The sequence below is a fragment of the Leptidea sinapis genome, chromosome 4 (genome assembly GCF_905404315.1).
Source record: "Leptidea sinapis chromosome 4, ilLepSina1.1, whole genome shotgun sequence".
Lineage (NCBI taxonomy): Eukaryota > Metazoa > Arthropoda > Insecta > Lepidoptera > Pieridae > Leptidea > Leptidea sinapis.
Genome location: NC_066268.1, coordinates 15,804,474 through 15,817,965, shown reverse-complemented (window position 1 = coordinate 15,817,965; position 13,492 = coordinate 15,804,474). Strand labels below are relative to the sequence as shown.

The window sequence follows — 13,492 nt, the reverse complement described above, 5'->3', positions numbered from 1 at the left end:
CCGACTCATCCTCATCATCTTCTGATACAAGCGGTAAGTCACTATATAATTTATTATTGTTTTGAAAGAATTTTGTTTAATTATTATTTGGTCCAAGAAAAACAATTCGGAAGTGTTAATAATTTTGTTTTGAAACATAACAATATGTATATTATATCTAAAAGAGTGTTTCACATTATTCTATCATACATTTTCCAACTCGACCCAAAATAATCTTAAAATATTTGCTATTTTAATTAACTTAGCAGATTCTGAAGGTCCCAATCGCAAGAAGAAGCGCCGGTCTCAGTCGAACAATAAGCGTCAACGGTCACTGTCTCCACTAAGCAAGAGGATGGCAATGTTGGGAGATGGAGACTCCACGTCCCGCACGCACAACTCACAGTTCAACCACCCGTACGGCTACCAGCCGCCGCCGCCCGTGGAGGAGGCCGCAGCCGCCCCCGTGAGGTCACAGGGCGATATTGATTACGAGCTGAAGGTAATTTGAAACAACTTCTTATAGATATACTCCCAGAGAAATGTCATTGTAAAAAAATATATCTGATGATAGAATCTCTGAGTAAATTATTGTCATCATCAGATATACTTTTTTTAAATTACTATCTCACACCTATTGCTATTTGTGTTTTAAACATGACTTTAGGTATCTTTTTGTTTGCTAACTTGGCACCCAGTTTAAAATGTTGTAGAGACATTATAATTTTAGTTTTTAGATTACCTACTTATTTTAATGTAATTGCATGTTTGAAGTGAATATTTTTTGTAAATGTTTCATTTTTATTTTTAGGTTAAATTCACATTTGACTAAGAAATTGACTATGCCAAGATTGTTTTTGCAAATTAAAATACTTCCTTCTAAAAAGGTCCTTAGAATGGCTCCCTTATATCATCTCTATACTGTTCCAGTTAAAAAAAAACTGTATATGCATTGTGTAATGTGCTAGACAATAATATTTGTATACCACGTGAGGATGTACCTACTTGAAGGAGTAAAGTAGAAGGAAATATATAAATAAAGTCTGTGGATAGAGGAACAGAACTCTGAGTATACCATAGGGTGGATAAATGGAATAACCTGAAAACTATTTCTTTACTTACAACACATAATCTATATTTTATCCATTTTCCTCAACATCACATTGGACAATTCTACTATAACGCAACTGATGAAGGATTGGATTAAATGGTAATAGAACTTCATACCATATGTGTGGTGACACTATACACCTAGACATAGGCGTGGATAACTCATTCAGAAAAGAACACTATGAATGTAATTTTAAAATTTAGATAGGAACTATTTTTTTTTAAATTGTACATTTAAATCCCAAACCTATCTGTGTACAGTTATTGTGATCAGCAATCAATTTAATACTATTGAGCTTATTTATTAATACATTTTAAAAATCACAGGATTTTTTATAACTTATTATCAAATCCAGGTTCGTAAATTCCTGGACATGACGAAAGAGGACTCTGATTATGAAGATAAAGTACGTAATTTCCTTGAAGAGACTGCACAGTACAAGAGGAATCGTAAGATGCAAGAACTAGGACAACAACCACAACCCACAGCTGAGCATGAAAAGAAAAAGAAGAAAAAGAAAGATAAGTTAGTATGCCACCTTTATTTTTGATAATGTAAGAATAAGTGTCAAAATAAGTAAAACAATAGCCGTAAAAGTGATGACATCGCAGAAGCCACGCCTACTACTCTGGCCAACAATAGCCGTAAAAGAGATGACATCGCAGAAGCCACGCCTACTAGTCTGGCCATATTATGTTCTGTTACGCACATTGTTTTTTATGACATAATCTTCATCAAACTTATAATATGTGTAATTATTTGTCTCAGTAATGACTAATGACTGACTGCCCATACGATTCTATGGATTTACGCACTGTTTCCATGGGAAATTTCGTTACTTAGATTAGGCCATGTCATCTAAAACTAACCAAACTTTGTTGTTCAAGGAGTTCAGGTTAGGGCGACACGAGGGCCATTCTCGTTATTAAGTCTGGAAGGTTGACTTGCCAAGCTAGGGTAATTCTTTCCTTGTAACACATGGTACAATGTTGAAAGAACAAGGTACATAATTTTAAGCGTATTTGTGAAGATGTATCGCAACACTTTCACAAGTTACTAGTCTTTTGATTCTTAGCTCTTGAACTTAATAGAGGTTATTTGAGACGAGAAAGAGCTGTGACAGAATTTGTAGAAGTAATTAACGAAAATGTTTTAAGTGTGGTCGAGACACCGCGTGCCTGTTTGAAGGTTACCAGCCTTTTTAGTTCTTATAGCAAGCGGCCGACTCAATCTTTTATGGGCTGTGATGGATTCTTCATAGGATTAAAGATATTTATCAGTAGTTGTAATATAAGACAGATTCCTAAGTTTTGATGTGTGGAACCTATCATTATTCCATACCCGCTTTGTTCTGTACTTCAATCACAACAATTATCTTTTCTTTAACATCCATTCCATTGTTTAATATTTACCATAAAAAAGAAATATGTAGTGGTGGGAAATTATCGAAGTTTCTAACATAATAAACACATTCCAAATTTAAGTTCAAAAATAGAAATTAGAAGTGTTCAAATAGTAGCATTATTTAAGGCCAGACTAGTTATTTACTAGTTGTTAATTATTGTTGATAACAAAAACTCTGTTGTTCGAAGGAAAAAGAAGAAAGAATCGAAACGGAAACGCAAGGAGCAAGAAAGGGAGGAGAAGAGAAAACAAAAACTCTCCAGAATGACAAATAACTCCGAATATAGTATTCGAGATCTAGATAACATTGGTGATAAGAAATTAAGAGATGCCATCAGGTATGTGACATTTATGAAAAAATTTAACTGATTTTAAATAATAATTTGCTGAGTATTGACTCATTCTTCAACAATAAAAAATTATTAATTCTAAAGTTATTCATAGTAAATTATGTATGTATGCCATGTTATGTATGTGAAATAGTTTTAATGATTAATTTACAGGAAGGAGCTGAAGGCCAAAAAGCGTGACTTAAGTTCTGAAGGCGAATATGATAGAAAACATAGTGAAAAGAGGTTTGTATGATTTAATGGCATAATTGATAATTATATATTTGTTGTTTGGTTAGGAATATAGAATATTTATTTAAAAACGTTATTTCAGTCGCATGATAGAACATGAAATGCACGGCCTTGAAGAACTAGAATCGAAACTGAATGCATATCATTCCATGGTTGAAAAGGAAGTTTTGGGTAAACGTGACAGAAATTCTATAAGTCCTATTGACCAAGAGCCACCACCACCCTTGGAAAAACCTAAGTGGAAGATGACTATGGGGGCAGTTAAAGAGCCGTGAGTATATATCTTATTACAATATTTTCCTTATTATTCTATTTGGTAAAAGGTTAGCAGTGTGCCAGCAACTTTAATTTTTTGTTACTTCCCATTCATTTACTACTAACCCTCACGGATTTTTGCTGTTGATCGAAATTTTTACCTAAATGCAAAGCACTAAATTTAGTTAAGGGCAAATATTAAAACACTGAAGGGTATGGCAAGGTCTAGTGATTAAGTGATAAACAATCAGCTTAGCTGTCTGTCAGATTTGGGGTGTGGGTTTCTTATATTTGAAAAATAGACTCAGCAAGAAACACGTGATGGATGGGAAGTAACAAAACATTTGAAGCTGGCATAATAAGAATTCTCAGATTCATCTAGTGTGCTGATAACTTCAACTCTTCTATCTTCAATAATTAATACGTAAATTTTTTAGCATTAAAATATATTGTGTGACAAGAATATTTTATCTAGATTTCCTATTTTTGTTATACTTAATAAATTAGAAATGAACAATTAAAGAATTGAATTTATATGGTTAACATATGGTATTTTAGTAGGGTGAAGAAAAAGGAGACCCCAGTGCCGAAGGGATATAAAGATCGCTATGCATTCGAGGACAGTTCAGATGACTCGCATGATCATCCAAAGGTATTATTTAAAATATTATTGCAAAAAAAATGTCAGCAGTTTTTTGTAGCACGAATGTGGATTATGTGATAATAGTATTACATGAGTGTTTTAATACCTAATTATCAACAGTTGCATACAAGACTTTATCTACATTTAGAATATGAATCCTTTAGAAGATTCTGGAACAGTTAGCTTACTGTTAATATTAAAACACTCGTTCTAGTAGTAGCCTAATATCATTCATTATTGATTATATACAATTAAAATAAGTATGAATGAAACAATTATTTATTATAGTAGTAATTTACATTTTGTATAGTGCAATAATTAAAATTCACTCGAATATAATGTATTTTTGCAGCGTTTAAAATGATTCGTTCATTTTTTGTAAACAAAACAATAAAAATATCGAAGAAAAATGGCGGGGATTCGAATAACCTATTTTTTTTTTACGGCGCGCGACATTCTGGTAGTGTTGTAACGAAAATGTTCTTGTTTTGATATTCATACAGATACCGCGCATTGAGCAATGAAGGGAATAAAAAAAACATAAGAGTGTTGTTATGAAATTCAGTACAGCATTACAACATTCTTTTGGATTATGTAATGGTTATCAGGACATTGGGTGTTTTAATGTTGGCAATAAGCTAACTGTTTCAGAATCTTTAATAGAGGATTTAAAGCATGGGTGTAGATAAAAACTATAACATAAAAGTATTTGTGGATATATGATTATTTAAGGGAGCAAAATTGTGTAACCCCTTAACCGCACACGCGGAGTTTCTTTTTGCTAGTCCGTGGTAGTGATGTGTCATCAGCAGTGCCCCGTCCGCAGGCGTCTCCCGGCGACAAGCACGTGTCGGTCCGTCGCGCCATGGCCATGAAGGAGCCGCCGCCGCTGCCCGCCGGCCCGCCGCCCAAGAGCCGCGAGCCCGACCCGCCCGGCGTCGACCCGCCGCACGCGCCGCACGCACCGCACGCACCCGTCAGTATATGTTATATCAGATAAATGAAAACACAAGTCATACTGGTCCACAGAAGTATAGTCGAATTAATTAATTAATTAAAATCCCTAAATTATAAAAATGAAATTTTCAAAGAAAATAAATATCAAAATTGAATTAGAAAAAGAAAACAGTCCGTTTAGACAACGTACTTTGACCCCGAGGAGCGACAGCGTAGTACACGAGCGCCAAACCGGCTGTTACTTCTCTTCTCGTAAACAAGCTCTTAAAAATTAGCCTAGAAATGAAAATTGATTTAAACATTTCATTGGAATTTAAATACATTCAATCAAACCAATCGCGCCCTTCGTAAGGCACCCACTTGGATTCACGGACCCTGACAGATCGGACACACGTCCCGGAAACTAGCGGAAAACGGATTCTTGAATCAACAAACATTAAAATGGCGAAAAAAATAAAGGCGTAAATAGGGCAAACCCCACAATTCTAGTTTATCGATCATTTATTTACAATTATTACTAACCAACATCCTAAACAAAGCATTAAAAACAAGTATTTTGTTGTTATTCGAATATTTTAATATTTTTAACGTAATTGTTAACGAAGCTGTTTAGTTTTAAAATCCAGTTTAGTATTTTTACAACAATCATTACAGAATAATTTTAAGATAAACTTAAACAACTTATTGTTTATCGATTACAACTTCCTTTAAGAAAGCTGATTATCGATAGAAGATGTCCTTACCCTACGCCGTACGAAGTTCGACCTTGCCTTTCAATAGCGCTGCCCGCGACCGTCAAAGAAATACTGCCGGCACGTGTACTACGCCATCAAATAAAAGCCGCCGATATCTTAACGCGTTTTATAGCCTAAATACATGGTCAAATTTTGTACGGCCGGACCATAGGACTCTTATAGATATGTTAGTGAAAAGACTTTATAGCTTGCATGAATGTCGCTAGCACTGGATTAGTGTACTTCAGTAAGTTCCACAGCATCATGACGTATGGTATTTTACTGGGTCATGCTGCTGACATTCATATAGTGTTTGCTTTGCAAAAGAGAGCTGTTCGTGATATATAAATATCAACTTGGTTATAGACAGTCACCAGACAATAAATTAGGTTTCAATTAAAACAGGGCACTAATCAATAAATATTTTTTTACAGCCTGTTCGGAAAGGAAATATTGTACTCGACAAGTTCGGTTCCTTCCGGTTAGCTAAGGAGGGAGAAACGCCAGTTTCAGTCGGCGAGACTCGACCCGAACAGTTTGTGACAAGAATCAAACCTCCGTCACCCACCGCCAGGAGGCCCCGCTCGCCGCCGTCGCATCGCCGACGGAGCGCCTCCAATTCTTCTGACGACAGACAATCTCATAAAAGATCTCGCAGCAGGTAGAGATCATATTATAAATTTTATGCATGTTTTTGATTCTTAATTTCAGCATCAGTACCCACAGAATTCGTAAGCGGTATTTTTGACAGGCTAAGTTATTTTACTAAAATAAAAAAAAAATACGTGACGCAAAAAATGTTACGTATAGTATAATTTTATAATTACTCGTGGTTAACTTTTATTCTGAATATTTTTTCTCAACTCGCTCTACTTAATAATCATGTTCATGCTTCTATGTTAATATATATTAAGCCTGAATCGCAGTAGTGTGCCACGAATATAACAGCGCTGCCTGCCTGTCCGCCCAGGTCGCGGCCCCGCAAGTACCGCTCCCGCTCGGGCTCCCGCTCCCGCTCGGGCTCCAGCGCCAGCGGCTCGCCCGCCTCCCGCCGCCGGCGCTCGGGCTCCCCGCGCTCCCGCTCCCGCTCGGACGCCAGCCGCTCGTACTACTCTCGCAGCCGCTCGCGGTCGCGCTCCGGCTCCAGGTAAACTATCGAACAGTATCAGAGCTGGGTGACACGACACCACGTGTGATCAGATGGAACGAGTCCTTTCAGTATTGCATCACCAAAAAGCGCAAACGAATGTATGTTGTTGGTTGGTGGTAGGTTCCGTCGGTTCAACCGGCGCGGCAACTGGCGCGGGCGCGGCTTCGAGCGCGGCACGTACTACCGGCCCCGCTTCCAGTACAACGGCCAGCGCGGCCGCGGCCGCGGGGACTTCCGCCGCGACGACAACCGCCGCTTCCCCTACGAGTGGCGCGACAACCGCTCGCGGGGCGGCCGACCCTTCCGACCGCGCCGGGGGGGCGGCGGCCGGGGCAGACCCTTCAGGTGAATATATATTTGGTTTATACTTTATAGATAAATGTCATCATACCGATTTACAGTAACAGTGAAAAATAGTCTTGAATAATTTATTGAGAAGCACAAATTGTTTTATAAATCCAATGAGATAATTTTCTTTGTGTAGGGGTGGTTTTCGTGATTTCCGTGATCGGCGTATGGCCCGTTATTCCCGTTCACGCAGTCCTGACAGAACGCGCAGATCCAGGTCCTACAGCCCTGAGAGGAGAGATAAGGATAGAGACAGGTAATAAACATCACATGAAGTGATAAATATTTTATTATATTTGAGCGTGCGGGAATGTTCAATTGTAGTGGTCAAACTTTGCGCAACTTAATAGGAAAAATGAAATATTTACTCTGCTTTGTAATAATAAATTTTACATCTCATTATGGTCATAAAGATAGGATAGGATATCATTTGTATTAACACAAACAGTATGATGTAATATAATTATACAAGTATTATAACTTTGCAGCTACTCTCGCTACTCTGAACGTGACAGTCACCGCAGTGAAGGCGAATATGAAGAAGAAAGATACGTGGACAGGAAGGAGTATGACGGGAAGTGGGCGGACGGCAACGAGCCTGAACGAAACCACACGGAGGAACAACCAGAAGAACCACCGCCGCCTAACAAAGAATAAACCCTCACCAATTGATATGTCCACAGCGATATAAGTTAGCCATAGTTAGCTTTACTGACCACTTTAATGTTTGTTGTAGGGTGCTTATACTTTTCAGCACTTACGTTATTAAATATATTGTGTAAATATTAATATCAGGGTGACAATGGTCAGGCACATTATATTAAAATAAATTGTGATTGGGTTGCCCAGGGTTGACTCTAGTATGTACCTTACCTTCATTCCAAATCGAATGAAAAATGATAGTCATTTGAAGTGAATACGTGTTATTAAAATAGAAATGTCAAATTATATTTGTTTTATTTATAACTAGCTGTTTCCCATGACTTCGTTCGCGTACACAGATGACTAAGCACGTAGTACTTATAAAAAATCTATGGTTCTTATAACTTCATTAATTTTATTTTATATTGAACTAGCTGATACCAGCGACGTCATCCGGGTGGACATTAAAGCAGCAAAAATACTATGCCCGCATCTATCCTATATATTTTTATTTGAATTAAATCTTGTTAATAATAGCAAGTTTATATATTTTTCACTGTACTTTAATCAAGAAATAAATGACATTAAACGCCCTGCTATTAAAGAAATGAAGGAAGAATATGTCTTTTGGTACATCTTTTACCCAAGTTATTAGCCATTCAGTTTTTTAACACAAATTTTTTTAAACTCTGCTATCTAAATAGCTATAGACTAACTTTCGTTCCCACTGGTCGCTCAGAGGGCTATGCTCGGAGTTTCCCGAGTTTGCGAGATCGAATCAGAAATGAGGAGATCCGTAGACGAACCAAAATTACTGACATAGACTGCAAAACTGAAGTTGCAGTGGGCAGAGCAAATAGTTCGACGGACAGATGTCCGTTGGGGCAGTAAAGTCCTCGAATGGCGACCATGTACCGGAAGACGCAGTGTTGGTGGCCCCCCACAAGATGGGCCGACGATCTGGTCAAGATCGCCGGAATACGTTGGATGAGGGCAGCGCAGGACCGATCGTCGTGGAAATCTTTGGGGGAGGCCTTTGTCCAGCAGTGTGGACCTCTTCCGGCTGATGAGCAATTTATCACTAACTAGAGATACGTTAGAGTTGAAATCTATCCAATAGTTTTTCCGTAATGCGCACATTACAAAACCTCCATCATATTTTTTATATTGATATAAATTACTTGGTTTTTTCTTGTTTGAATAGAAAAGAGTCTTACGACAGTAACAGGTACGAATACGAATGTGTCTAAAGTTTAATAACTCAATTCGATTCAGTAATTCTAAAATCTTCGAAAGGCTTGCGCCTGGGTCATTCTGATCCATGTACGTGAAAGGTTGCTGCTGGGTGTGATATTTTTTATTAATTCAAATGTTGATACAATGTAGTTGGACCTATCAATTAATTCGAAACGTTGGGGCTTCTGTCTGTCAAGATCCTTTATCTCAGGAACGCGTGGAGGTATCGAGTGGGTGTTATTGAAGCTGTGAAAATTTCAAACTTCTATAATATAATACGGTCGTTTATGCTGCAAAACGTGTTTATCGACACTCAAGGGAATCAAAATTTATGGGGTGTAGCTGCTGCCCGCGACGTCGCGCCGCTGCACGCTGTTATGATTTAGGTCCGATAAACTCATAGCTTGAGCACGCAATTGATAGTATAGCGAGATCAGTATCATCCACATCAGTGCGTCAAATTTTACGAGTGAGGAGATCATCAACAAACCCGCTTGTGGAACTGTGTCTAAAGGCTAGATCGACAAGGATGGCTTCATTAAGGTGGAGCGGAAGAAGAGGAGGCCTCCTGGTCGTAATCAATGTGGCACAGCACCGATAGGACAGAACCAGCTCCTCCGTCTCGTAGTGCAAGCTACGTGTCTCGCTTTCACTACCAAGGCCTCCGATATTGTTCAGTACTTGGTGGACAAGACAAGGTTCCGGTTGGGGGTCGAAAAGTTGGTGACGCGTCACGCAGTAGACTTCAACTCTTTTGTTGTTCGCGTCCCGATAGAACATAATATATCGACCTTCCTGGACGTGAAGCTGTGGCCGAAGGGGGTCGTGTTCCGCAAGTATCGCGGACGTTGCAGACCGCCGGAAGTTACCGGGCCCGTGCATCACATCGCTGCGAAAATGTGCCATAGATCTGATTTATATAAATAACTATGTAGATATATTAGACAATAAGGTATTTATATTATGGGCTTTGTAGCCTGAATTATATGATTTATTATTATTATAAAATGGAAATGGAGTGGGTATTTTCTCCAGTGTAAGTATGAAAAATGATTTAAAAAAAAAATTAAATGCAAATTATACAAACACTAGGCGCAGGCCTATGCCTTAAGGTATAGGCCTGCGCCTAGTCTGCGCCCAGAGCAGACATACCTAATAATTTATATAATAATACTAGTTGCCCCTACAGACGTTCTGTAGATAATAAAAAAATACTGTTTTATAGGAATAGATAGGATAGGAATTTGCCAATAATATTTCTAAACATTTACATTTTTTCACAATTATTTCGTAAGAAATGCTCCCTGTTGTAATACTGAAATTATTTCACAGAGGAACTGTCAAACCGTGCGTCACTAAATTCTCTCCTAGAAAATATGTCCATACAAATCAAATATTGAAAATAAAAATAATTATGGGTCCCAAATCGAACTTAACTGCACTCCATGAAGTAATCCCCATTAAAATCCGTTCATTGGTTTAGGAGTCCATCGCGGACAAACAACGTGTCACGTAATTTATATATATTAAGATATAACGTTAACGTAATACTGTAACAATACTGTAATGCAGCTAAGCCGAAAGGCGCTATCAGTAGAGGGGATTCGCCGGTTCTGCCTCCCGGGTTCTGGCTCACTTGTTCTTGATGCCTACTAAAAAAAAAAAAGTTTGGTGTCAAACTGGGGGTTTTGATGTATTTCCGAGCGATTGCGCTGATCCTTTCTTCGATATCTCTTATAGTTTCAAAGTTAGCTTTTTAAATTAAACAGATCCATACTCATTACTAATCAGTGGTAATTAACCTAATGATTGGTGAGCGACTCCATGTCGATTCTTTGAAACTGATAGATGTAATTAGTAAATGACCTCTCACATTCTTTACTACGATTAAAACGACAGTTTTGTGCTGTGTTTATTATTTCTTTTAAAAGATGATATAAATAAAGTATATTAAAACATAGTTGCAGATTGTATCATTTTCAAAAATTTGATAAAATCATTCTAACTCTTCTTATTAAACTTAAAGTATAGGTAGGTACATTAAAAAGTACTCGCAACATATACTGCGGTAAATTTTTTTTTACTTTTGTAGTATTGTAGATATACATTCTGCAATTGCTTTGTTAAAACTTCAGCTGGAATCCCTGAGTTGGACGATCGTATGAATCGAAGTATTGGCCAATACCCTGCTCATCAATGTGTATTGCAACCCAGTGAGAGCCTGGCTTGTTTTCACTATCTACATTGCTGACAATATAACAGGGCGTTACGACATATATCGACAATCGATTTGCGTAAACATTATTTTCGTATTCGATTGTATTCATATTAGTTTAGAATAAGGTCTTGTCAGTTGAGGGATTGAATATTTATGTGGATCATAATAACAAAAGCACTCAATATGGCTTTCGTGTATCTTATTCATGTATTTAAAAGTTATTGGGTTGCAACTTACAATACAACAAAACATCATTAATTTATGTACATATTTTAATTCAAAATTATAAGGCAATATAGTAGTAAGTTTAACTAAAAACAATACACACCCTTACAAACGATCAAACATAAACATAACTGCGGTAAACTACTGAAATACTGAATTATTGTTAAACTAACATTTATTGATTATATTTAAATAGAAAAATTTATAAGTAAAACAATATACAGTACCTACATCATAACTTACTCTACAAGTTAATACAAGATGTATCTCATTCTTTTCAAAAAAAAACATTCAACCTTAAAACTTATATATTATTTATTTTAATTTATGATGACTCGAAGCCTATTTGTTTAAATATACCGTTTGGTATCATTACATGACAAACTAGATTTATTTATTCGCAGAGTGAAAATATTATGCTTTATTGACTTAACTATATGCATTGAACAAAATTCATTCTTATTTTCAAATAGGCATATCTTATAATTTTCCATTTTCATATACTTACTTAGTAACAATTTTATTTAATTTGAATGTGAATTTTCCCTCAACATCTAAACTCTAAAGCATCCGTTTAGGTCTAAGTCCTAGGAATTCATTAAATATGTTAACTTTGTTTTCATCTTTATTTTTTAACTAGTGAAAGTCATCGCATTAGAGTTTTAGAAATATCCAATATACAAAATCCCAAATAAATAGGTTTAGTGAAGAACAATTTAGTTTTTCGTGTTTGAACTCCAACCAAATTTTCATTTTAAAATAGATAAACTATGGAATTCTATCTTGGCAATTAAATCTTGTACAATTTTACATTTACTCTTTTTTCAATATTTTCCATTGTTCTTTATACACTGAGTTATTCATTAATTTATAATAATCTTTTCGAAATCAGATGTTGGTAGCTTGTTTATGTGTGTTTGTATTTAAATCTATGTTACATTGTAACAATGAGCTTCCTTTGAATTTTAAAATTCTATGAATATTTTGTAATTTCTGTGTGTGTGTGTGAGACATTGCTTTAAATTTCTGAAGTAAATGACATATGTATTTTTATTACGAAGGTTTGGAACTTTTGTATCATCAATACTTACATTTTATATTCTCCGGTCATAAGGATAGGTCAGAATGTAAATCATACAGTTCAATAGAATATTCTAGATCTACTTCCAAAATAAAACCAAATTCAAAATCATCTGGAACATCAAAATTTGTAGGGACATCTACCCATTCAAAACCTGCTGTAGAAAGGAAAGGAGATATAGCCTATCCGTAAAGGTTATTAGCACCAAAATAAGTTAAAAATGACTTCGGTTTTTCTTTGTTCTGTTTTCGCATAGTCAAAGTCAAAGTTCTTTATTTGCCAGAAAAATTCCCCACTACTGTGAGCCAGAACCGGCGAATCCCTACTACTGCTATCTCGGAGCTATCTCCTAAATAAATAATTTCACCTCTAATGATAGCCAAATAGCGCTACCTAACTTACATAAAAAAAACACTAAGCTATTTTCCAAGCCTTTTATATATCTTAATTAGGTACCCCTTACTAAGTCATTCGACGGCATGTCGTGTTTAAATAATTTTAATAACAACTTAATTCAATTACTTCTCTCGAAAAAGTTCCGAATTTTGCGTTTTTGCGCTAAGTAAATGTGGTTACTATTGGTTACCTAGCTAATGTTTGGGATATGGTTGTACGTCGGCTGATGTACCTAAGTATAGAAGGTAATTAAATTTGACTTTAATATCTTTAATGTCATGGATTTGTAGTCATTTACATTTGACAATAGAGCGTGTCGTGATATAAATATTAACAAAGGCAACGTTGTTTGAGCCTTGAGGAAGGAAGTATGAAGCAAATCGTTTTATAGAGTCTTAAAATAAGGAAAATTTTATTAAACGCAGTGTTTCTTATTCTACAGTAGTTACTAACTTTAAATGTTACTATAATTATATCAAGGTAAATTTTAATAGCATAATTCCCTAGTTTCTCAATTTCTTTGAGGTTGAAT

General features: G+C 36.3%; 1 protein-coding gene across 1 annotated transcript; it reads left to right on the top strand.

Moving 5' to 3' along the window:
* Positions 1 to 804: 804 nt before the first annotated feature.
* LOC126979969 (serine/arginine repetitive matrix protein 2-like) lies at positions 805 to 8,110 on the top strand. Its single transcript, XM_050829575.1, has 12 exons — positions 805 to 1,189; positions 1,446 to 1,615; positions 2,683 to 2,832; positions 2,998 to 3,069; positions 3,158 to 3,346; positions 3,889 to 3,982; positions 4,800 to 4,949; positions 6,099 to 6,325; positions 6,635 to 6,811; positions 6,935 to 7,159; positions 7,299 to 7,418; positions 7,651 to 8,110. Exons 1-12 carry the CDS (start codon positions 1,187 to 1,189, stop codon positions 7,817 to 7,819), a joined length of 1,746 nt encoding a protein of 581 aa, XP_050685532.1. The 5' UTR covers positions 805 to 1,186; the 3' UTR covers positions 7,820 to 8,110.
* The last annotated feature ends 5,382 nt before the right edge of the window (positions 8,111 to 13,492 follow it).